Genomic DNA, 25,043 nt, shown 5'->3' on the forward strand with positions numbered 1-25,043 from the left:
CAAAATCCTGGGCCCTACCCAGACCTATTGAGTCAGAAGCTGCATTTTAATAAGACCTCCAGGGGATTCATGTTCACTCCATCAGTCTGAGAAGCACTGATGGAATCCTCAAATGCTTGTAGGACAGATGTAGAAGGTACATGCAGTAAGACCTGTAACAATTTTCCCCTTTCCTACCCTACTTCTCTACTAAGGAAATGGACCCCTGCAGCAGCCCTGCCCAAGCCTGACCCCACTCCTTCAAAGCAGCCCTGGCCTTGATTTTGACCCTCAGTTCTGCTCTCTGGCAGGGTCAGGTCCCTGAGGGGTGTGGGACAGGAGCCCTCTTAGGTTGTTGTCTATAGGGATGAGGCAGGTGGTGGGCAAGTGCCCAGGAGAGGGGACCTTCCACGAGCCAGTTGTCTGCTCCCTCATGGACCAAGTAATCTTCCTACGTTTGGGCTCTTGGCCACTCCTGGGGTAATGGGATTGTCCTGGTATGATTGTGTCCAGCGCCCCCCCCCCCCCCCCATTGCCAGGATGGAGAGGAGCACAGAGGGCCTGAGAGTCCTGGGATTGGCCTGCCTGAGAAGTGGCAGCCCTCAGAAAATGGGTCCTTGTGTCTATGCATAAGCAACTCTCTAACGATTCCCGTGAGCTGTCCCAGTAGGGGAAGTACTCATGTAGAGGGTCATAGCCCTCTGGAAGGGATGATATCAAGGAGCATCCTGGGCAATATTAGGCAGCCTTCGAGATCGCTTCAGATCCTGAAATTCCATGATTCAAAGTCCTGCCTCCTCCAGGAAGGCTTCTATGATTTCTCCTACCCTCACGGATTCCCTCCCCTATACCCAGCTCATAACTTCTCCTAAGCTCTTCTCTGACTGCCTTATATTTGTGAGTCTGGGCCCCCAACCACTAGGGAACCCATGGCCTGGGTCTCCTCTGTCCACCTGCCCTTACACTGGTGAGGTGGGGATGAGTGGAAGATGTAGGCAGGCAGCTAACCCAGGTCTCTTTCCTGGCTAGTTCTAAACATGGTCACTTCTAAGGGCTTCTGGCTCTTGAAAACGGAGTGGTTGTGGGGCAGTGGTGCTCTCACTCACCCCTTGGCTCGTGCCAACACTGTATATTTATCCTCGTTTAGGCCTGGGCCTGGCCTGGGCAGAGGCAGGATTGCCATAAGGGGACCTGGGCTTCCTGAATTCCAGACACTGGCTTCGACACTGGGGAAGCCACTTTAGCCCATGGCCTCAGTTTACTTTTGTTTTAATGACCTGAAGGCCCTCCCATACTAATGGTCTAACACCCTGGGTGTTCAGAGGTGCCCAGCCCTTGGTGGCAGGAGGGTCCTGGAGGGGGTGGCCCAGGGGCCCTGTGAATTAACCAGTGGATACCCCTGCAGGACGATAGCACAGAGCGGGAGGTGTGCATGTGTTGGGGTGAAGCCGGTGGCACTGGGGGCTGGGGAGCCAGAGCCGGGCTGGGCGCAAGGGCCCGGGGCAGGGGGCCATGTCATCATTTTCTCATTAGGCAAGACAGCGATCTGCCTGTGTGAGATGATCTTGCTGGCCCCGTGGGCTCCAGGAATGTTGGCTTCACATGAATAGAATCCCCAGAGCGGACGACAGGGGGAGGGGTCTCCAGTGGACGGGAACAAGGGTGGGCACCTCCCACCTTCCTAGACTCACCCCTGCCAGCCCTAGCCCACAGCATCATGACATCCTAGGAAGCCACAGAGTTAAAGAGGGTGGTCCCCGAGGTAAACCTGCCCATCCATCCCCGCTCCAGGGGGGTCCAGCACACCCCTCTTGACGCCGGCTGGTGGGCTGGCAGACGGCTGGCTCTGTTCACCTTTGAAACCTTCCTGAGCTGCTCCGCACGCTGAGCCTGCTCCCCACCTGGCTGTGAGCAGAGCGGTGGGTCAGATCCAGCCCCCGTCCCTGCCCAGGGCGGGGGGGGGTCCTGGCTGAAATGAATGACAAGGATACACCTAGCGAGTTCCCAAGAGAGGAACCTCGGAGTCGCGCAGTGACAGAAATGCCCACCACTGCGTTCCTCCTCCTGTCCACCATGTAAAGTCAGCTCCCTGCTAAGGAGATGAGAGGAGAGAGACCCCGGCTTATGAGCCGCACACGTGGCCGCAGCCGTGAGCACTCAGAGCTGCCGGAGAGACTGCGCAGAGTCCCTGGAGTTCTGCGGCAGAAGCCACAGTGTGCACAGCGGGGGAGGTGCAGGCTTCACGGCCGCCGTGTGTGTCTTTCATCTGTGTATCTGCACGCACGCGTACGCGTGAGGATGCGTGTGCCTTGCGTATGTTTGAGTGTGCATGTGTTTGCATATGTGTATACACACGTGTGTGCATGCTATGTGTTGTGCAGGTAACTGATGTTTATGCTGGTGTGCACTGCCCGTGGGTGTATACACGTGTGTGCAAGCACATGCCGTGTGTGCGTGTGTGTGTGCGCACGTGCACGTGAGTGTGAAAGCCTGTGTGCTGTCGGGGGAGGAGGAAAGGACAGCTAAGCCTCTGTGGTGGCACCCTGGCCAGGTGTGGCTTGGCAAGGGTGGGCAAGAGGGCGGGAAGGCTCACCGTGGAGGAGAGGGCTGGGGACACAGCTCAGCCCGGGAATAAGCTTTACTTCCTGGAGGGGACTGGCTGAGCTCAGCTGGAGCGTGCTCATCTCTGTCCCCATCCACGTACTGCTATCTGGCCACGGTGGTGGTGGGTGGCTGTGCTGGGGGTCAGGCCACATTATGACTTTCATGGACCCTGGGCTCTTTTGCTTTCGTGGGCCTCTTCCTCCATAAAAGACATTAAAAGCTAAATTTTATGACCACGCTGGTATAGAGATGAACGTATTAATCCTGGTGGTGAGCTCTGAGTATAGCCACTAGCACAGAGAAACAATTTCCCTACAGTTCTGGAACTCGCTGGCATCTAGGCAGTCCTGCCGTAGGGCCCAGGAAGGAGCATGAGGCTGCATCTGGGCCGGCATCTGCTCTGACTGCTGGAGTCCAGCTGGGCTTGGCTTGCAGGGAAAAGCCAGAGAAATCAGGGAGGCTTTGGGCCCGGGAAGCACCCAGCTTGCCCCAGCAGCGGGTCGCAGAGAAGGCAAGGGCAACCCAGCATGGGTGATGGGACCAAGGGGGCAGCTGGGGCAGGATCTGGCAGCCGTGGCAGTTCTCAGAAAGTGACCCAGCCGAGGAAGAGGCAGCAGAGAGTGGCGGCGGCAGCGGGACCCCCTCCTGGGGGCAGGGAGGCCAGGGGCCCAGATGGCACGGGGGCATCCAGGAAAGGGGCCGGAGCAGGAGGGGACAGTGCATGGTCCCTGCCTGCAGGACTTGCTGGGAGCACCTGGACACTCCCTCTGGGGACACTGGCTATAGGTGAGGGGTGGGGTGGGGTGGGACAGGGGCACGGTAGCATGGGAAATCTCAAAAGTTGAGCAGACCTCAGGGGTAGACACTTTGGGGATAACAGCATTGGTTGGGGGCGGGGGTTGACGTGCCTCTACACTGGCTCAGGCCCTGCTGGGAGACAGAAACCTCAGGTCCTGGGGGTCGGGGGAGGGGTGTAGAAGGCCAGCTCCCTCATGGATACTCTCTGGCTGCCCAGGTCTCTGGCTTCTTCCTCAGGGAAGGCACTTTTCTGAGTCCTTGCTGGAGTCCAAGGAGGAGATGGCCTCTCACCAAGCAGAGAAGGGAGGAGGAAGAGCCTGGGTGTGGCTAGCAGACCAGGCCTAGAGAGGAGTTTGGAGGCCTGGATTCCACTCCTGGCTCCCTCCTGACCCACAAAAGGACCCTGGGCATGCCACCTTGCCTCTCTGAGCCTCAGTTTCCCCATGTGTAAAATGAGGCCATCAGATCCAATGCTATCGGAGCCTCTTTTCCCAATCTTGATGCTTTATGATCTAAGAAGGCATAGATAGGAGATTTTTGAGGGCCTAGGCAGGGGGCTGGGGGCCTGGAGAGGAAGTGGAAGCTGCAGTGGCAGCCAGGCCAGGGGAGGGGGAAAGAGTGTGTGTGTCCAGGGCGAGGAGATGCTCCAAAGTCACTTCCACACGTGATGAGGACTTCCCTTCCAGGGACCCACACTGCAGAGGCTGGTTCCAGGCAGAGCCTGGCAAAAATGCCACCACCAGCATTTTCTGGAAGTGAGGGATGCCACCGTCCTGGCCCAGCAGGGCCTCTTCACCCGCAGGGCAGGGCTACAGAAACTGTGACTTCATTGCCTCTTCTCTCCTCTAGTCCAAGTAGAGTTGGGGGTGGGGCTGGGGGCAGCCGTGTGTCCTCAGAGCGCCCTCATTCAGGCCTGGGAGTCTAGCCCATTCTCGAGTCCCTGCTCCCATCTTAGGATGTGGCATGTCAAACATTTATCGACCCTAGCAGGGCTGAGGGCAACTGTCCCCTCATCTTGTCTCTCTGGCTCCTCCTTTGCAGCATCAGTGGAGCCATTGCTGGAGAATTGGTAAAACATCAAAATAGAAAATTCCACTTTCCAGAAATAGGCTCGACACTGCCCCCCACCCCCCCACCCTCCCACCCCCGGCCCCAACACACACAATGAGCACTGCTCAGGGAAGGCAGGGGTGGGGGAAGGCGGAGAAAGGAGAAGTAGCTTAGAAAGTTCCTGAATTGTTCTGCCTCTGGACAACCACTGGTGGCCCGCTAAATCCGGTTTTGATTTAAGGGGGATCGTGTGACACCTAAATGGCCAGGAGTCCTCTGTCAGACAGGGAGGGATTCACAGGCTTTGAGAGGTGGGTGCTGGTCTCTCAGGGGAATCAGAAACCTCCTGGATCATCTCCCCCACCTCTGCGTCACCCCCCACCCCCACCCCATGCTCAGTGTCCAGCTCAGCTCTGCTGGGGCATGATGGACAGGGAGGGAGAAGACCTAAGCCCTGTCCCCTAGCCTCTAGCCTCTAGCCTCACCTGCACAAGGCCATCAGGGGACGGGCAGGGGTGAGAACCCGGTCTGCAGGCGAGGATGCATGGCCTTAACCTCCATGGTCAACATGGAGGAGGGGCTCAGGAGAGGTGGTGCAGCTGGGAAGGGGAAAGAAGGAAGGTGCTTGGCAGGCAAAGAGTGTACACGTAAATATCTGGGAACAGTGAGCCTGGGGGCACAGGAACCAGGGCCCTGTCTGGAGCTGGGAAGGGGTGGTGGTGAGTGGGGAGCCTTAAGGACTGGGCTGAGGAGTGTGGGGGACATTCTGTCTTCTTTTTTGGTCTCTGTGCTCTGGACCTTGGTCCTTTCTCTGTTCCCCCAGACTCAGGGGTGGGGGGCTGGCTGAGCCTCATAGGAAGGATGACACCACACTAGTGCCAAGTTCCCGCTTTGGCCCATGCCTCCCAAGCAGCGGTGGTGGGTCGGGGGGAAGAGCCCCAGCTGTGCAGCCAAGAGCTGGGCCCGCAGGTTCTAGGTCAAGGTCAGGGGAGGGATGCACCGAGTGCCCTGGTGAGGGCCAGAGCTGGGAGGTGGCAGAGGGATTCTCTGGGAGAAGGCATTCTGTTATTTTTCACCCCCTCCCCGGAGCCGTATCCTGCCTTCCCAGACTCCATTAGTGCGCTCTGCCTCTGTTCAGGACAGCCTGAGCGATTCTGGAAGATTCGTCCAGCTTGCTGGTGAGCTGATGGTGACTGCATGGTCACGGCCAGTCTGTTATCAGCCGTCCCTTCCGGCTCAAACTCCATCTTCCTGGTGGGCCTCCCGGAGGGAATGAAGTCATTGTTTCCCACGACCCGGCCTGTGGTTGGGAAATCCCTGCCCTACCCTGCCCAGTAGGGAGGGTCCACTCCCCTCAGCCCCTCTCTCCTGTGCTCCACAGAAGCTTCGGGTTAAGAGAGTGACAGCCTCGGCCACCCCCGCCCCCGGCCGTAGGTGTCTTCTCCCCCCCACACAGCCTGAGGTCCTCAACCTTAGCATGCATCTGAGGACCTGTGCACCCACCCTACTCTGGACAAAGCCTGAGGTTCGCCCACGGCATCCGGGTGGGGCTAGAGCCCAGACTGTCCTGGGGGCAGCCAGCTCTGACTGGAAAGCAGGCCTTGCTGGGCACGTCAGGAATAAGGCACATCTGGAAAACTGTTTTCCGAGACGGCTGCTCCAGGAGGGCCAGACAGTGCCCGGGCCTGAGTGGCTTCAGGCCCCGCCCAGGGCTCAGGAGTTGGGGAGGGGGGCGGTCCCCCTCTTATTTAGCCTGGCTCAGGCCTGTGGGATCTGGAGGCTGGGCCCGTGCCACTGCCCATGGGAGGGACACGTTGCTAACCGAGTCAGGCCACACTGGAGAAGGAGCTGGGGTGGAGGCGGCACCCTGCCCCAGAGCCCAAGCAACCAGGGCTAGTGGGGCTGCACGGGTGGGTGGCTCTGGCCTTCCCTGGCTTCTCTGTGTGTCCACTCGTGGCTCAATGCTTCCTTCCCCATCTGTCCCTCACCCCACCCCAATTATGCAGAAAACTTGGAGATGGTCCTCTCATTTCTACCCCCACGGCCCCTGCCCATCCTTGGGCCTGGATCCCTCAGTCCTGTACTTGTTACTGGGCCCTCAGAACTCGGGTTTCTGGGGCGCCTGGGGGGCTCAGTCGTTAAGCGTCTGCCTTCGGCTCAGGTCACGGTCCCAGGGTCCTGGGATCGAGTCCCACATGGGGCTCCCTGCTCAGCAGGAAGCCTGCTTCTCCCTCTCCCACTCCCCCTGCTTGTGTTCCCTCTCTCGCTGTGTCTCTCTCTGTCAAATAAATAAATAAAATCTTACAAACAAACAAACAAAAAACTCGGGTTTCCATCTGAGAACCAGGACCATCAGGGGCCTTCCCTGACAGGCAGAGAACTGGACTGGGGTTCTAGGAATTAGGGGGGCCTGACATCTAATCCTAGCTCTGCCATTCTTTGGCAAATCACTTACCATCTGAGCATCCCAGGGTTGTGGTGAGGAAGAGCTCTCAGCCAGAGACTGTTTCCTTTCTCCCCCCCCCCCCCTTTTTCTCCCTCCCTCCCTCCCTCCCTCTCTCCTTCCCTCCCTCCCTTCGCTGCTTGGCCAGGGTTCGTGGCAGACCAGGGAGAAGAAGGTCATGGGCTTTGCGGCCTTCCTGGATCTGGGGCTCCAGTGGCAGTCCTTCTCCCTTTCACGTTGAAATTGTCAGGTCATGGTTACACAGGACCCTTTGCATTGGCGGACATGGGGGGTGAGTGAGGTGGGCATTATTCCGGAGAGGTCTGCATTCAGATGGTGCCTCCTGGTGATGGCAGTGCCTTTGCCCCAAGGAACAGAACTATAACGGTGGGTGGCATTTAAGGCAGAGGCCATGCTGATGTGGGGGAGGGGTGGGAGACACAGTGGGCGTCCCGGGTATTGTCCTGAGGACCCTCACAGCATCCTGACGTTGGTGGTACCTAATTTGCCCTGGCCAAAGTGCTTTGCCTCCTCTGGGTTCCCCAGATCCTGCCCTGCTCCAGGAGGACGTGGTCCGCTGGCAAGTATGCACTCACCCACGTGCCCTGCGCAGTTACAAGCTCCACCATCCCGAGCACGCACACAGAGCCCTCAGGAGGACAAGCAGCTGGGCTGTCTGGTTTGTAGCTGTATCCCCAGTGATCAGAACAAGGTGGCACATGATTTGTGCTAAGTAAATTTTGGGTGGATAAGTTAGTACGTCCCACGTGACTCGCACCCGCATAGCACATCATGCGTCCTCAGCTACGCGGGTCCTGACGTGGCCCGTGGACCCTGTCACGGAAGGCTCCTGTTGTCTCTGACATGCTGTACCCCAACGCTGGCCTGAGTCCAGTGGTCCCTGTGGGCCCTGCTGCCAGCCTCAGGCCTCCAGGCTGAGTCCTGGTACATGCCAACATCCCTCATCCCTGCACCAGGTGGAGGGCCGGGAGAGACGTGGACCCTGTCGGGGCCAGGAAGCTCAGGGGACAGGAGGACACTGTGAATGGCCAGGGCCAGGGCATGAGGAGCCCCCTGGGGTGTGGAGAGCCGAACAAGTGTTGCCCAGAGGAACGGATGTGGAGGATTCTGGGACTGAGTTCGGGCTGAGTCCCTCTCTTGGATGGTTACTAAGGCGCAGATGACCTCCAGCAGCCGGCGCTTTCTGAGCACGCAGGGCTCACCTGCCACCGTGCCGACCCCCTGCCTTGCATGCACTCCATCCTGTACCTACAGGCCCGTAGGTGTACTTAGGTGGTCACAGCTCCCAGTGGGCCTCCTACTCCCAGCGAATCCCTGGGCGCTTTGTCACTGCTCCAGGGTGGCTGTGATGTGTGCGGCAGCCGGGCCAAAGGGCAACCCATACGGACTGGTGTCATGATCAGTAGATGGCCTCCGCACAAGAGGTGTAAGACCCGCACACTCATCCTTGCCCTACCCTTGGCACATGCAGAATTTAGAGCTGTCCTTCCCCTGGCTGAGCCTCAGTTTGCCACCTGTAAAATGGGGAGAAGCCAATACTCACGCGTAGGGCTGAGGAGGGGCTGGCCGGAGGTGGGAGGAGCGGGCCTTGAGAGGGCCCCTCTCTCCCGGGCTTGGCCTCGCCCACCTCCTGGGGGCCCCACCTTTCCCTCACCGCAGCAGGCTGGCGGACTGGCAGGAGCTCCCTGTTGCTTGTACAGCTAATCAGCTGCTGTGGGGCCTCTGGCTTGAGGATGTGCAGGGCACAGCCTGGACCACAGGGCTCTGCAGAGCGGCTCTTCCCCTCCCCCCACCCAGTCTTTCCCCTTTTGCTTCTTGCCTCTGGTTCCAGTCATGTGTCGTCTTTTTCCAGGCTGTCTCTTCGCCGTCTGGGCTCCCTGGCTGTCTCTCCTTCTCAGCCTGGCCTGGGATCTCTCTCTTTCACTTCCACTGTTGTGGGGATTCTCCTTCCCTTTTACTCTTTCATTCTGCCCGTCTGTCTTCCCCTGTCTGTCTGTCTTCTCTCCTCTTCCCTTCTCTGGCTGCGTCTCTGCCTCTTTCTTTGTCTTGGGTCTTCTCTTCTTCTCTCCTCTTTCCCTCCTGGCTCCAGGCTAGCTTGCCATTCCTTCACTCTCCCCTGGGCTCTGCCAGCATGCAGCTTTTGAGAGGAAAATCCTAAACTGCCCCCACTTTCTCTGTTAGTTCAAATTTCTCCGGAAGCTTGACGGCTCCCAGAGTGGGTACTTCCCACGTCCTTGCCTATCGCAGGCCTGCCCTTGACCATAGAGTGCAGGGTGGGCCACAGATGAGCTCTCTGTGCCTCCTAATGCCTCTGTGCCCCCATCAACTGGGCCTGGCCTGTGGTGCTGGGGCCCTGGGACATCCCTAAAGTGACATCCAGTGGCCAGGCCTGGGCTGGGGTGCAGGAGGCCCTGAGTGCCCCCTGGGGACCCCTGGACCCGTGGTCTCTAGACTAACGCCACTGTGGGATGGGATGGGGATGGCAGGCAAGCAGGATCATGGTGCCCCGCCTCCAGGGAAGGCAGCGTCCACCTGCTGAGTCCAGCCCGCCCACCCCGCCCCATCCAGAGCCTCTGGCTCTGCCCATGGGCACCCCCTGAGCTTTGCACATAGGGCGGGACACCTGGATTTCTCTGGCCCCCTGAGTGGGGCCAACTTGGAGGAATTTCCCAAAGCCTATTAGAGCAGTGGCTGCCTCCTGCCTGCCTCCTCGAGTTGGGCAGGGCTGAGGGCGGTTGGAGAGAGGGAGGGAGGGGGGAGAGGAGGGAGGGAAAAAAGTTGGCAGGCCGACAGCAGAGCTGTGTCTGCATCCATCGCTGAGAGGAGGCCTGTGCAGTGTGGGGCGGGCCAGGAGCAAGGAGAGGCCTTCCTCCCTTTGTGCTCCCCCTCTCCTCCCGCCCCCCCCACCCCTGGGCCCTATAAATAGGCCCAGCCCGGGCTGTGGCTCAGCTCTCAGAGGGAGTGGAGCACCAGGCAGCGGTCTCCAGCTGAGCCCCCTGCCAGCATGGCCAGCGAGTTCAAGAAGAAGCTCTTCTGGAGGGCGGTGGTGGCCGAGTTCCTGGCCATGACCCTCTTCATCTTCATCAGCATCGGTTCTGCCCTAGGCTTCAATTACCCGGTGAAGAACAACCAGACAGCAGGTGCGGCCCAGGATAATGTGAAGGTGTCACTGGCCTTCGGGCTGAGCATCGCCACCCTCGCCCAGAGCGTGGGCCACATTAGCGGTGCCCACCTCAACCCGGCCGTCACGCTGGGGCTGTTGCTCAGCTGCCAGATCAGCATCCTCAGGGCTGTCATGTACATCCTTGCCCAGTGCGTGGGGGCCATCGTGGCCACCGCCGTCCTCTCAGGCATCACCTCCGCCCTGCCAGACAACTCGCTTGGCCGAAATGAGGTAAGTGGGGTGGCCCCAGGCGCTGGGGCTCTGGAGCGGAGCAGAGATAGCAGGAGGTCGCATCCTCCACCCATTGAGCGGATGGGGACACTGAGGAGCAGAGAGGACGCGAGGTGGCTGGAGGTCATGCGGACTTGGGGCTGGAACTCAGCTACACCTGCGGCCCAGAGCCCAGTTTTTGCCAGGCACTGTGGGAAGCTGAGACCCAGAGCAGAATAGTCTGGCCAACGTCCCCTGCGGGCGTCTGTTGCAGGGATGAAGCTCTAGAGGCAGCTTACACTAGGGCCAGCAGTTCCTCACCCCTCAGCTATAGTTTCCTGCCCCCCCCACCCCAGCCCGGCCGGGGCAGCCAGCTCCCTCCTCCTACAGCCTGGACCCTGGGGAGACACTGCCCGCTCTGCCCAGATGCCCGGCACGGCTGCGCCAGGGGGGCGAGTGTGCAAGCAGGACCCAGGTGGGCGGCCCCACGGGCCTCCAGCTCGTGCCCCACAAACTGCCTTCAAGGAGAAAGCCCCTCCTGCTCCTCGACCCCCAGGAATTAGACCAAGCTGGGGGGTCGGGGGGAGGGGTGAAAACACTCTCTGGGCTGTTGGCAGGTGGTTTTCCTGGATGGCAGTGTGGGGTGGTGGCCGGGGGGGGGGCATCTTGCCTCCTGTCTGCGCTCCTCTCTCTGTCGCCAGACGCCGTGAGGTGTGGCACGTGTGTTTGTGTGTGTGAGCAGTGTGTACACGTGGCTGCGTAAGCTACGCGTGCCCGTGTGCGCCCGGGTCTGGGAGTGTGTCTGCGAGTGTTAGTGCTGTGGCGGGACTGGGTGGGGGTGAGCGTGTACCTGTGCGTCCCCACTGCTCCTGGCTCCAGCGGGCTCTGGGCGGGGGCACCAATGGTAAGCTGATGTTGGTGGGTGGGCGGCGGACCGCTGTAAAGAACTCCTCCCGGGTGGCCGGTGGTGGCACTTGCTTGCTGTCGCCGACCTGGGCTTTTCCAGACCCCCGGCCAAATGCAGACTCAGACCCGGCTTGGGCCGCCGCAGGGGGGACATTTGGCCTCAGAGAGACTGAGGAAGGCGTGGAGGGTGACTTCCCCGGGAAGGGGGGAGGCGAAGGAGCACAGAGGAGGAATCAGAGCTCCAGAGAGGCGGCTGTCCCGGCCAGGGCACGGCAGACGGGCGTAGGGACAGCGAGCCGGCCTGCCAAGGGCTCCTCAGAGACGGTGGTCTGTGATTATAGCAATTGCTCTCTCGCTTCCCAAAGTTCAGAGCCTGGCGCTGCCGCTGTGGGGAGGCTTGGGAAGGTCGCGGGCAGAGGGCAACTGGCCCGGCCTTGCCACGGGGGGATTAGCACTTCTGGTGTCACAGTGGCACCTTACCCAGCCCCCTTGCAGAGCCACCTGCTGCTCAGCCCAAGATTGAAGATTAGCCTGCAGGCTGGAGTTTAGACTTTAGTCAGGGAAGACATGGCGGAGGTGGGTGAAAGGGAGGGGAGCTCTGGCAGGCCACGTTCCTCCAAGCCTCAGTCTCTGCAGAGGGGCAGAGCCTGGTGACCTGAGGGAGTGGCCCCTGGGTAGGGTCAGGTTCACAGCAGGGCTCGCTGGGCATGATGGCTCGGGAGAAGAGGTCTTCAAAGGGGTGGGACTGAATCTCCGCAGGCCTTCTGTGCTGTCTTGGCCCCTCCTTCTCAAGGGACAGGCATCTGTTGGCCGACTTTGTGCTCTAACTTGGGCATCGCAGGTAGAGGCAGGGAGGGTGGCCCCTGACTCTGGCATCTTGATCTGGCCACACCCTGCTCCAGTGTCCCTTCCCTTCCCTGGCCTCCATTTCTCAGAGCTACCCTGATGCTGGGGCTGGGCAGGTTGCAGGTGGGGGAGAAAAACGGACAGGCTCAAGGCAGGGCCAGCCCCGGTCTGGGAGACAAGCACTCCAGGTTCAAGTCCTGTCTGCTGCTAATCTGTTGAGCTTCCTTGGAGCCGAGGACCCTGAGACTCCAAGAGGGAACCTAGGTCTCTAGGTATTTCTTGGCTCCGCCGATACCGCCAGCAAGCTCACTTCGGGGACTTGAGTTTAATTGTCACCCTTCCCAGGAGGGTCTGGCTAAGAGGGCCCCAAGAAGGGCCATGCTGAGCGAAGGGTACTGAGAGTTGTGGTGGGGTGCAGGCGCTGTCCTGTCTACACCGTGGAAGTTGGGGGTTCAGAAGCACAAGCCCTGGGCCTAGAAACAGAAAGCATCTCTCCCAAGGGCTCCTGTCAGACACTGGACCTGGGATCTGAAGGGATGTAGCAGGTGGCCCCAGTGCCTCAAGAAGGGCAGAGACCGGTCTATGCAGCAAGTGATACACTCTTTCCTCTTGGGCCTGGGACCGCACCCTGGCCCAAACCTAAGTGGAGCCCTTTGTTGGCATGGAGATTCCTAAGGAAAATAGGGAAAGAAGAGGCAGGAAGTGGTGGGGGTGAGTCAGGGGGTGTCCCCGGGGGCATGGTGGGGACAACTTTCTCTTCACTGAGTCAGGGCTTGGGATACGCCCTGGAGAGACCCTGGGCCTCTGTCCCGCCTGTAGGATCCTGGCTCGTTCTAAGAGCCAAACCCCAATTTCGGCCCAAAGTGAGAGTGTCAGAGGCAGGGGTTGGTGGCCTTACCTGCCCCTGCCCTAGTCAGACGCTACCACGCTTCATGCCAGCACCCTTGCCTGTGTGGCCTCAGTTTCCGTCTGTGAAGTAGGGACATAGCAGGGCGTGGCTGGGCTCTGGGAAATGGAAGATGCTCACAAACCGGGGAGTCCTGACTGTTAGCCAGCTCTTTTTTTCCTTCCCGTCTCTGGCTCGCTCACCCATGCTCCCTGCAAACCGGACTGGGACCACTGGGGGCCCGGCAGGGGCTGAGTCAGCCAGCTCCCCACCCCTGGGCGACCAAGGCCCCTGGCAGGCAAGATAAGCCCCTCGCACAGCTGCCTGCGATATAGGGCAGGAGGCCGGTGTGATAAGAGGTGTCAGGGCTACCAGGGAACTTCTGTCTTGGAGGCGTGGGGAGGGCCAGGAAGGCTTCACCGAGGAAGTGCCATGGGAGGCTGAATGTGGAGACTGGGAGAGGGGCTTCCGGGCAGAGAAAGGGTGTGAGCACAGGCAAGGCGGCAGTGGGAGCTCAGGGTCAGGGAGTCACGGGGGGCGGGGGGGGGGGGGGGGGGGGGGGCGGGGGGGTCGGGGGGGGGGGCTGGGGCTCTGGGGAATGGACGGTCAGGATTCAGGCCAGTGTCTGCCTGTGTCCGAGAGGGGACTGGATGCCTGGCTGTCCCCAAGCCTGGGATTTGGGGCAGGGGGCGGGGGCTTCAGGCAGAGGGTAAACCTTCCCTCTTCAGGGTCTTCCCTCAGCCCTGCTGATTCTGGGTCTGACTGCCTGGGGACTGCTTCTATCTGCTACACCCAGGGCCTGACCTCAGCCCTAAACTCTCCCCTTGCCCAGTTTCCTGGGCTCGGTGTCCCCAACCGCCGAGTGAGAGGGTTGTCCCTGGCCCCCTCCCCCGCACTGGCCACGAGTCCTTCCAGGGTTGAGGGCCCCTCCGCCTCCACCGGAGTTGGGGGTGCCTTGGGGAAAGGGAAGCCAGTTTTTAGACGGACGTGCCCAGAGAGGGGGCCGGGGGCTGGGTGGTGGTGCCCTAGCTGGGACATATAATTACAGTTTCCAGCCAGGACCAGATGAAGGGGAGGGCGTAGAGAGGCAGGAGCTTTGTGGTGGAGACTTCCCTCACCACAGAAAATTCTGAGGCAGTTTCCCTTGTGAGGGCCCTTGGAGCAGCCCTGCTGGCCCCAGGTTGCCCACCCCAAAGCCTGGCCTTACCCAGGGCTCACTCTAGGAACCCCTTGTCTGAAAGGGCAATGCCATGAGAGGGGATGTGGCCTGCTGGAGCACCCCAGTCTGCAGGGCCTCACCTTCCGCCTGGTGCCCCCAGGACACAGCCTCCCTCTCATGCCTTGAGCCCTTAGTTCATTGCAGACCGATTCCATGGAGTGCCCCCCAACCTGAGCTCAGCCCTAGAGTGCTCCCCACTTTCTCTAGGGTCCCACCCAGTGGGGGTTCCTTCAGCATCAGCCACCAGGGCTTTCCCCAGGCCGGTCAGACATGCCCCACACCCACCCCTTAGGGCTTGGCTTGGGAAAGCTTTCCCCAAGAGCCCCCTGTTCTTGCCGGCAGAGCCTCCCTGGGTGGGGCATGGTCCCTGCCCTCTGGAAGTGCCAGTGGGTTCTGGGGCCTCCTGAATAGCTGGGGCTGAGTCAACACGCCTGCAGGTGTGGGCAGGAAAATGTTGTCATGGTCAATGTCCCCTCAGCCAGGGCTCCTCTCCGGGGACTGGGGGGCTCTTTGCCCCACAGTGGTGCTTAGGGGGTTAAGTGAGGGGCCAGCTTCACATTACCAAGGAGCTGCAGTCCAGTTGAGTCAAGAACCCCAACTCAAAAGATGGTAGAAAAGACTGGAAAATGCCCCATTCCCAGTAGCAGCTCCTCTCAGTGCCTGAAATCCCACCACTAGAACAAGAGAGAGGCAGATGTAATTGGGAAGGGGCTGGCCCTGAGTCCGTAAGCTCCCTGTTGTTAGGGTGTGCGGGTAGAATCGGCTTGCTTCCAACTGCTCTGGGAGGGAGGTCCTGTAACAGGCTTTACATATTGAGACTCAGATGGCTCTGTGGAAATCCTGCACTGACAACCCTGGCCGGGAGGGTGACTGTGGGCCCTGGGGGCAGGGGTCCCATGTCAGGCGGGGAGGAATCCTGGGGCTAACGCCTCCATTTTACTGATCAGGAAACTGAGGCCGCAGAGGCATTGAGATTGTTAGGTTGCGTAGCGGGTCAGGGCAGCCAGGACCATGCCCCCAGCCTGCCTCCTGGCCCTTGGTTCTTTCTGCTGCTCATGCTCACATGCTCAAAGCGCACATGCTCACACTTCACCGACACACACACACACACACACACACACACACACACACACACACGGCCCGGGGGGGCACACGCAGGTGGGTGTAGAGCACATTCACAAGCCTGGGTGGTTCCACTCAGGCCCTGGGATCCCAAGAGGGGGGTGTAAGTGCTCCTCAAGGGAGCCTCTTCCTTTCCCTGGCAGGAGGGTGGGGACGCCCTGGAGTAAGGAAAAGAAGGAGGGAGGGAGGGAGGGAGGGAGGAAGCCATTGCTTTGTGTATTGTTTCTTGTCAGGAAGACGAAGTGGCTTCTGGGAGCCTATTGGACCCTCTGAAATCCGCGGCTCGCTCTCTGTCCCTCAAGGGGGACCTCCTTCTCTTCTCCGCCCCTCTCCCCAGCCAGTGGTGGCACCTGTGATGTCAAGGGACAGGGTGACACATTCAGAAATGCCACCAGATGCACAGCACAGTCACGCAGGGTCACATGCCACAGAGAGACCCCCCCAGGCACACAGAGCCCCCCGTGCCAAGAGACGGCTCGTGTGCGATCGGGATTCTCAGAGACAGCTGGAACGCCCGGGCCAATACACGACTAAGTTGGTCCGCATGTCCACATGGGGGCTTTACAAAGAGCGTGGATATTCTCAAATTTGGGGTGCAGGACTTTATGTATTTTCCTTAAATCAAGCTTGTTAATTATGTGGCTCAAATCCTTCCCGTTGGTGCTACTTATAGTGTCTGATTGCTTTAGTCTATCCATCTCTAAGAGCGGGCTGGTGAACTCTTTCACTCTGGTGGCTGACTGATCAGGCTCACCTTACAGGTCTGTCGGTTGTCATTTTTTTAGGCTGTCTTGTCTGGTGCATATAGGCTTAGAATTTATGTAGCTCTTTGATAGACTTGTCACTCAATTATGATGTAATCAGTCCTCTTAATGTCTAATGAAAAAGAAAAGGAAAGACTCACACCCAGACACATACGGTCACCCCCAGATCCTGCAGACACCAACCTACAAAGATACACAGAGGCCCACAAAGCGTTGGTTACCCAGAGGGCCATGGACACAGGAATACCCATCAAAGGGTGACATGAGGGACCCACTGAGGTCCCCCTCGCTGTGAGTGCTGAGTCCTGGAGGCATTGGGCAAGGAGGGCAGGCCTTGATGTCTCCCCTCCCCTGTTATTTGAGCCTGGATGCTCAGAGTACAGCCAGGCCAGTTCTGGAACCTGCTGTTGCCCAAGGGTGGGACACCAGGGTGCCCGGGTCGAGTTGGGGCCCTGGGCCTAGGAAGCGACCTTGGTCATTCTGTCCATGGGCAGCAGGGATGGGTTGAGGACCACTGTCTAGAGAGGTCAGCCCTGTACACCTTCCCCCCGCTGCCCCTGCTGCTGTCCCGGTGCCTGGGTCACGCTGGCTGCTATAGACCCATCTTCCAGCCATTCCTCAGTCCAAGATGGGAACAGCCGGGTCCCTTGACTGGTCCTGTAGATAGTCAGTACCCTTGGCTGGGACAAGAGGGCTTTGCTATCTCCTCCCTGGGACTCAGCCTCCTCATTCATTACCTCACGGAGCCTTGCACGGCCTGCCCTGTAAGACCCACAAAGACTAATGGTCTCCCAGCCAGAAAGCCAGTAAACCTGCCCTGAGTCCAGAGAGTGTCCCTGGAGCCAGGCTGCCTCCAGAGAGGGTGGAAGTTCTAGAAAATTAGCATTATCTGCAACTTCTGTCACTACAGCAAGTGTCCCGTCTGGGGTCCAGGCAGCAAGATGGGAAGGTCTCCCCACTCCGTCCTCACCAAGCCCCCAGGCCAGGGGTCTGAGGTGCCCACAGAGGAGGCAGGAGGCTTACTTCCCTGAAAGAGTTGCGGGTGGTTCAGTGAGAGCATGATGGCACAGCCGCAGGAGTTAGTTCCAGCCAGGCACCGGGGGAAGCTTCTTGGAGTCGGTGGGGTCTGAACTGGGCCTTGAGAGTGGCCTTACATGGATTTGATGTGCGAATGGAGACTCTGCTTCTTTCTGATGCTTCGGATTCAATGTGGGGCTTATTCTGTTGTTCATACTTATATTCATAAAACTGATTGTTGGGAATTTTTTTTGGAAGGCGGTTTTGTCAGTGACATATAAGCCCTAGGCTGGGCACAACTCCCTGGGGATGTGCATTTTTTTTTTTTTTCCAATACCAAGTGACCACAACTGAGATTAGCCCTATTTAAGCAATTGTTTCAGATTTAATGGGTTGTGAACAGTAACATATTTTGAATTTTTACCTGCTTTCTTCTGGACATTGACTTTCAGCAGACCTTTATGCCTTTCAGTTCTGAATTATCAAGTTTTGCCAGATGTAAGTCACACAAGTGTGTTAGTGGTCAAAGGAGAAGCGGTCAGTAGACATTGAAGCAATCAGGGGAGGCTTCCTAATGGTGGTGGTGATGGCTATCGGGAGAGGAAGTTCGTCAACCCATGTGGTTCTGAGCTAAAGACTCTGAGTGGTCAGGAAGGGGGTATAACACAGAGTTCACAGGGCAGGTGGTCACCCCCTCTGCTTCCCGTGGACTCAAAGGGCTGGGCATGGCACAGGGCCCCTGGCTCTGCTCACTGCATGAAACCCTGTGCCTTTGGGCAGAGCAGGGGCTGGGGTACTCAGACCTAGTTAAGAACTGGGGGAGGAGATGAGCTTGCCCAGGCCACAACTGTGAGAGGGTGGGGACGTGGGAGGCTAGGAGGCAGGAACCACTTAGATCAATGGCTCCATCAATCAGCATGCCGGGCCTGGTTTCAGGACTCCCGCCAGCTAGCAATTAGGCTGAGCCTGGAGAGCAGAGAGCAGGAAGAGGAGGCTTGAGTTTCCTGAAGCCTGTCGGGAGGGTAGGTGTGAGTGTGGACGGGCGTCTGTACAGTTGGCCCAGTCTCACAGGCCTCTCCTCCATGGAGCTCATCCTGGCTCCAGGCAGGCCTCACTTGGGTCTCCACAATCCTATGCAGGGTCCCTCCCCTTCCACCTGTCCGCCAGGGCTGGGGATAAGGTGAGAAGGAACCAGAACAAAGCCACAACTATCCCGGTCCCTCCTGCCTCTGCAGCCCTTCCCAAATGCCCTAAGACCCTCCCCACCCCATTGCCTTGGAAACCCCAGCCACTCTGGAAAGTGGGCAGGGAAAGCTATTTTACAGATGGGGAAACTGAGGGTCAGACTGGGGAAAGGCCATGGCTACAGCACCAGCAAGAAGGAGAGTCAGGACTTGGACACAGGCCTTCTGCCTCCACCACCCAGCCGTGGGATGGGAGGAAAACCGGGCATTGCCCGGCGGGCTGGGCTGAAGGGTTACAGTGCTGGGGTCCACCAGGAAAAGCCTAGAGCTGGGGCTGCAGCCCAGGGGAGGGGATGTGAGTCACTTTCCCTGTGACCCAGGACTGCAGACAAAGGCGGGAAGAGAATTGTTCTTGTAAGATGGCCTCAGGGTGAGCTTGAGAAAAACTCTGGGGCAGGGGGTGGGGGTGGGTGGAAGAGGGCCCCCCACCTAGGCTTTTATAAAATGCCCTCCGGCTTTGGAGGACCACCCCCTCTCCCTTCGTTCCCAGGATGAGACTTCAAGTTCAGGCTTATTTGGACACACCAACTCTGCCTGGGGGAAGGCAGACCACGTGGCCACATCCGGACATCTCTGCCAGTGGGCCTTTGCCCATGTGGCCCAGTTCCCCTCTGTGGGTGCACCTGGCCCCTGGGACCCCCACAAAGGGGAGGTTGCCGGGGCTCCCTGGGGAGGGGTCTCCCTGGTGCAGCTGCAGGGGGAGGGCTCTGGTGACCTCATGGCAGCTCCCATTCCCTTCTTTTTCCATGAGTCATGTTTCTAAAAGTGGCCCAAGAGCAAGTGGCAGCCAGACGGTAGTGGCGGGGCCTATGTGGCCAGGGAGAAGGAGGGGAGCGTGTCCAGGAGCGAGACGGAGAGGGAGGGGAAGACAGGGAGGGCAGAGAAGAAATGGGAGAGACAGACAGAGGTGAGGTAGGAGACAGAGGGCAGGGCAACAAGGGAGCCGGGCACAAGGAGAGGGACTAAGGGAGCTGGGCCAGCTAACTGAGGAAGACCCTCCCCAGCTCTGGGAGCTTTAGATGCAGCAGGGGATGGGGTGGAATGTTCTGGACTTGTGGGGTGTGAAGCAATGTGTCCAGGTGGGCCCTCCCACATCTGGGACTTGCCCCTCGCCTCGGGGACTCTGGTACCCCAGGATGCTCTGGTTGGCTGGAGCGGGATGCAGGCTTCTCTGGCCTCGGTAGAGTGCTGCAGGGTGGAGGCAGGTACCAGGGGCTGAGCTGGCACCTCCTCAGAGGTGTGGAAGGGACAAAGCTTGGTGTTCACTACCAGCGGTGTGTGCTTGGGTGGGGCCTGGCCCCCCTCTGGCCCCAGCTGGGGGCTAATGTGATGGGCTCCAAGGGCACTGAGTTGCCAGGGCCTGGGGGGCCTGGGACGCCGGCCCCACCTCGCCTGCTCACTGAACCTCGCGGCCCCTCTTCCCTACAGCTGGCCCCTGGTGTGAACTCTGGTCAGGGCTTGGGCATCGAAATCATTGGCACCCTGCAGCTGGTGCTCTGTGTGCTGGCCACCACTGACAGGAGGCGCCGGGACCTCGGGGGCTCGGGCCCTCTCGCCATCGGCCTCTCTGTGGCCCTGGGACACCTGCTGGCGGTGAGTGTGGGGCCTTCCCAGGTGGGAGCGGGGGCAGTTGGGGTACCCTGTCGTTGGCAGGGGGCTGGGGCCAGGGTCCTGCTCTGAGAGGGCAGCACAGGGGCCTCCTGACCATCTTTCTGGGTCAGTGTCCCCCTCTCTTTCTGGGTCTAATTGTCACCTCCGTGTTTCCTCTCTGTGTGTCACTGTGTCTCCCCCCCCTCTGTCTGTTTCTCTGGCTCTCCCCCTTCTGCCTCCTGCCCTTCCCCTTGCAGATTGACTACACGGGCTGCGGTATTAACCCCGCCCGGTCCTTCGGCTCCTCCGTGATCACGCGTAACTTCAAGGACCACTGGGTAAGGGGTCGCAGGGATATCCCCTGGAGCGGGCGAGGGGTTTTGGTACCGAGTGGTGGTTCCAACTCCACTCTGCAGCATCCTCTCCCATCACGGACGCTCTGGGAGACAGAAACGGGGGAGGAAATTGGGAAACCAAGGCCTGACATGGGGGTGGTGGGGTGTAGCCTCCCAGCAGCGTGGTGGAGAGCCAGGCCCGATCGTGGGTTGGCCCCTTTCCATTCAGTGTGACATGGGCAGGCTGCCGACCCTCCGGTACCTGCCTTCCCTGAGCGGTGAAGTGGGGGTGTTGTGGCACCTACTTACCTCCCAGGGTGGCCTCTGGGACAGATGGCCTCACCACCTGTAGACTGAGCACTCAATCTCAGAGTCAGCACTCAACGGAGGTAGCTGTTCTGCCCGTCGACGTGTCTGTTTCGGGCCACCGTTTATTAAGCTAGACATTCCTGTGGCCCTTCGGAAGCTGGGGAGGGGTGGGCAGGGCTGGTCTAGTCACGCCAGGCACCCTGAGTGGGGGCACACAGAGGCGAGGAGAGGCCCACTAGCAGCGTCCTGGCTTGGGCCAGCTCCGGGGGCTCTGCAGTCAGGACCCTGGGGTTCAACACTGCCTGCCTCTGAATCCAGGCGCAGGTGGGGAGAGAGCCCATGCCATGGGGTGGTGGGGGGCTGTCTTCAGGGCAGGCGTCCCACCCTCTGAGCATACCTGCTCTGTTCCTAGGTTTTCTGGGTGGGGCCGTTCATCGGGGGGGCCCTGGCCGTGCTCATCTACGACTTCATCCTGGCCCCACGCAGCAGCGACCTCACGGACCGCATGAAGGTGTGGACCAGCGGCCAGGTGGAGGAGTACGACCTGGACGGCGACGACATCAACTCCAGGGTGGAGATGAAGCCCAAATAGAGAGGCTCTGGCCCCGGGCACCCCCGTGGGGGCGGGGCAGGGGCGGGCGGAGGGCGGGGAGGGTGAAATCATGTTGTAGACACTCTGACAAGCTGGCCACCGTCACTTCCCAAAGATCCTCCAGAACTGCGTGGTCAAGCCTGGTTCGGGGCTGTTTCTATCACTTTCTTTCTCTGTCTCTGTTTCCTGGCCCCAGGGCTTCCTGGGGACCACGACTGACCAATCACTCACTCCCTTGAAGCCACAGAGGAAGTGAAGGAGAGGGACCCACCCTGCTAAGCTGTCCCCTCAGAGTGTGACGGAAGGTGTGCCAGGAAGTCCCTCATCCCAGAGCTGCTGCACAGCTCATCTGCTGCAGGGGTCTGGGGCGCCACCGTTATTGCTTTGTGCCTTTGGGCGTGGCCCTCCTTCTTCTGGAACATGCCCTCTGCCCCCAAGGGTGCTCTGAGGGGAAGAGATGGCAGGAGGTGCCGGGTCAGAGGCAAGCGGCCGGCCGGCTTCGTTCCCGCAGTTTGGCTCGCCTCCAGCCCCACCTCCGCCCCCGGACTTGCTGCATGGCCTTGCGATCGTCCATATCTTAGGGTCCATATCTGTAGGCGGCAGGGACAGGGAGAGCTCCACGGACCCAGGGCCTCTCTATTCTTTAAGTGTAGATACTCCATGGGTTCTAGAAGATGTAGTATGGACCAGCACTTCCTCCACTTGCCCTGGTTCTTTCCCGAGGGGAGAGCTGTAGTATACATCTGTGTGAACACATGGACATATGCATACATGGTTCAAAGCAGAGACCAACAGACAGCCCAGGCCCTGAGAAGTCCCTGTTCCCAGGGAGCAGGGCCGACCCCTATGCAGCGGGGACAGGGTCTGCTGTCGCAGGATGGTGCCAGATGGAGCTCGAAGGAGCAATACCCATGCTGCTTCACTGGGTTTTAGTTGGCCTTTCCCATCTCTCATTGCATCATCTTAATCACCATGTGATTCTCCACTTCCTCCTGCCAGTGTAGACACAGGTCACGCTTATGCAGGTGTGTGTTTATTAAAGGGCAGTTGGTTATCAGAAGCCCCACGCCCGAGGACAGATGACCATGATGCAGATCAGCCCACGGAGGCACATGGCCCTTGCTGGACCCTGAGGGGGCTTTCTAAGCCCCCAGCTGATCCTGAGGGGGGAGGAGGAGCTGATTCCCTCCCCTATTGCTGAACTCCTGGTTGGAGGCATTTGGGGCAGCTGGGTGACCTGCACAGGCTCCCTGTGTGACCCCAGGCCACAGCTTTCCCTTCTCATTTACCTGGAAGGGACAGTCAGCCCTGGCCTGATGATGTAGATATCAGTGCAGCCCAAGGACACTTCAGAGGAGAGAGTCTGCTTTGGGGGCAGCTGTCTCCACAGTCTATTCAATCCCATCAGGGCCAGAGCAGGTCCCCCAGCATGCCTGTAGGCATGATGGTGACAAAACCCAAGTGACTCCCATCTGCAGATTATCTAGAAGCAGCAGGACAACCAGGTAACCCTAAATGGTCACCGACCCATCATAACATCTACACACTCTCTTCTCCATTCCCTAGCAGGGACTTCTAGCTCATTTAACAGATAAGGAAACTGAGGTCCAAGGTCCCACAGCTAGGTAATGACTTGGCCAGGCCTAGCAACCAAGGCCATGTCTCTGGCTACTCCCTGGACCATGAGACTGACCCCTCTTATTCCCAGCTGGGCAGCGGTCAGAAGCCAGGAGGGGTGAGGGTCGTGCTGGAGGGGAGAGGGGGGCAGACCCACTTCCTGCCTGGTTCTGACTGCTACATACCAGACCCTGCACCTGTCTGCTCTGCATAGATGTCTCTTTGGAATCGGAAGTTCATTATATGTTAAGAAAATAAAGGAAAATGACTTATAAGGTCATCTGGGCTTCCTGTAGTTTTTCCTCTTTGGCTACTGTGTTCCTATGAAGGATCTTGGGGTCGAAGAGGAGATTGGTGCCCACACTGCAGACCCAGTCTGAGGGGGAGCCATTGCCTGCCCTCCTGCCCCGAGGATGCCTGGTCCCAGTGGGCAGACACAGCCTCACCCCAGAACTCCACCTGAGCAACACAGGGTCCTGCGCCCCATAGGGGCCATTTTTGGTGATGGAGTGTGAAAGACATGGGGGAAAGCAGGACTGAAGTGTGACAGCCCCATCAACCCTTCTGCCCTCCTCAGAGCATGGCTCAGGGAGCACCAGGGGCTGCTCGGGTGTCCATCCCTCTGTCCCTCCACTCCCATTCCCGGCCCCACCCACGTCTGCGTTGCGTAGTGGGACCCAAGGTTTTGCCAAGAGCTCACGCATCAGAACTGAGTGAAGTTGCGCTGGGAACGGGTGATACTTAGCTGGCTGGGAAGGGTGACTAGCTCAGGGGGGCAGAGCAACTTAACCCCTTGAGGCCTTGTGGGCCCCTCCTCTCCTGGAGGTAGGTACCACACCTGGTGAGGATGTGTATTTTCCTGTGGAGGCGTCTGTGGCTTTAGTCAGATTCCTAGCATGTCTGCCCAGGGCCGAAGAGAAGAGAGGTCAGAGTGGGCTGGCCTCTGCCCCGAGGGTGACAGAGAGCCATGAAAAGACAACTCTGTCTGCACCCATCTGACGGATGCTTTTCCATCTGTCCTCATGTAGTCCGGAGGTTGGTGTGGGCTGAACAGGGCTCTGTCCAGCGCTCCTGGACTCACAAAGCCCCTTCCCACTCAGGGCCTCTCTCAGAGTTGGGAGCACAGCAGGTGTGGTTGTCCTGATTTGACAGAAAGGGAGATGGACACGCAAACTTACGGGACAAGTCTGTGTCAGGCTGAGACTTGGACACAGGCCCCAGACACCCCCCTCCCTGCCCACCACACACACACTTAAGGCTGGTTTCTCAAAGTGGAGACAACGATATTAGGAAACTGAGTGTCCAGTGAGTAGGCTTGTACCTTCCACAGAGGCCTAGAATCTGGGAGGCTCTGAGAACCACCAACCTTCTAGAAATCTCAACAGGCCACAGGTGTAGCTATCATCACAGGTGTGGGCTGATCAGGGAGGGGTGTCTGGGAAGGTCCTGGCGTCCCATCATTGCTCCTGGGAGACACATGGGTCCTGCCTCCCTCTGGTGGAGGCCTGGCTAATGGTAATGCAAGGGCACCTAGGGCAGGGCCAGGGGCTAGGTCACCCCAGTGAAGGCTAAGTCAGTGCTGTTGGAAAAGGCTTTCTTCCTCCAGTGTCCACTGGGTCTCTCCCTGTGAGGGGCAGCTGTGCTGTGTCAGCGCATGCAAACCTCCCAGGCTGAGGACAGGCTGGTGTGAGTGGAGAGTGATGGCTACGCTATGGGGACAGTATACGGGCTAGCCCACTGCCACCCAGGCCTGCCTGTGAGGGTGTGCCAAGACTACCTCCCACAGCCTTTCTTGGCTTATCACCTTATCTTGACCCATCCTAAGCTGTGAAGCCCTCTCAGTTCCCACTATGGGCCCTGGCCACCCTGACCTCAATCCCAGCTCTTCCTTCACCACCCCTGGCCATCTAGGACAGAGCCTTTCTTACAGACTGTGTAGTTACAACTTCTAGAATCCTAGCGCCAAGAGGCGGGACCGAAAGAAGAGGTGAGATCAGGGAACTGCTATTTCTTGAGCGCTTACTTTGTGTGAGAAACTTCCCCGGGTCATCACATACAGTCCTTCTGATCGTTACAACACTCTTGGAAGGAAGAGATGACTGCCCCCATTTACAGTGGACACTGAGGCCCCTGAAGACAAAATGACTGGCCCAAGGTCACAGAGCAGGCTGGTGGCAGAATTGAGATTTGAACCTGCTCTGCCTGGCTTCAAGGATTGGGCTCCTCCCACGATGTGGTGCTAGCCTGTTTTCTCATGACCTCCATGAAGTTTAGCTCTGGGCCAGCCAGGCAGCCTGTCTTCCTCTGCCTGTGGGGTGTTGAGAGGCA

The 25,043-nt window shown here is 59.1% G+C and overlaps 1 protein-coding gene across 1 annotated transcript; it reads left to right on the top strand.

The window, feature by feature from the left end:
- Positions 1-9,745: 9,745 nt before the first annotated feature.
- On the top strand, positions 9,746-22,995 carry AQP1 (aquaporin 1 (Colton blood group)). The gene is made up of 4 exons (XM_025873103.2): positions 9,746-10,289; positions 19,701-19,865; positions 20,120-20,200; positions 20,919-22,995. Exons 1-4 carry the CDS (start codon positions 9,900-9,902, stop codon positions 21,096-21,098), a joined length of 816 nt encoding a protein of 271 aa, XP_025728888.1. The 5' UTR covers positions 9,746-9,899; the 3' UTR covers positions 21,099-22,995.
- Positions 22,996-25,043: the final 2,048 nt, after the last annotated feature.

The sequence above is a fragment of the Callorhinus ursinus genome, unplaced genomic scaffold, assembly GCF_003265705.2.
Source record: "Callorhinus ursinus isolate GAN/ISIS: 27379988/994484 unplaced genomic scaffold, GSC_fseal_2.0 scaffold12, whole genome shotgun sequence".
NCBI lineage: Eukaryota > Metazoa > Chordata > Mammalia > Carnivora > Otariidae > Callorhinus > Callorhinus ursinus.

Coding starts and splice junctions, on each gene's coding strand:
- AQP1 (XM_025873103.2), top strand. CDS start 9,900: ATGGCCAGCGAGTTCAAGAAGAAGCTCTTCTGGAGGGCGGTGGTGGCC. Junction 10,290..19,700: donor ACTCGCTTGGCCGAAATGAG/GTAAGTGGGGTG, acceptor TCTTCCCTACAG/CTGGCCCCTGGTGTGAACTC. Junction 20,201..20,918: donor GTAACTTCAAGGACCACTGG/GTAAGGGGTCGC, acceptor CTCTGTTCCTAG/GTTTTCTGGGTGGGGCCGTT.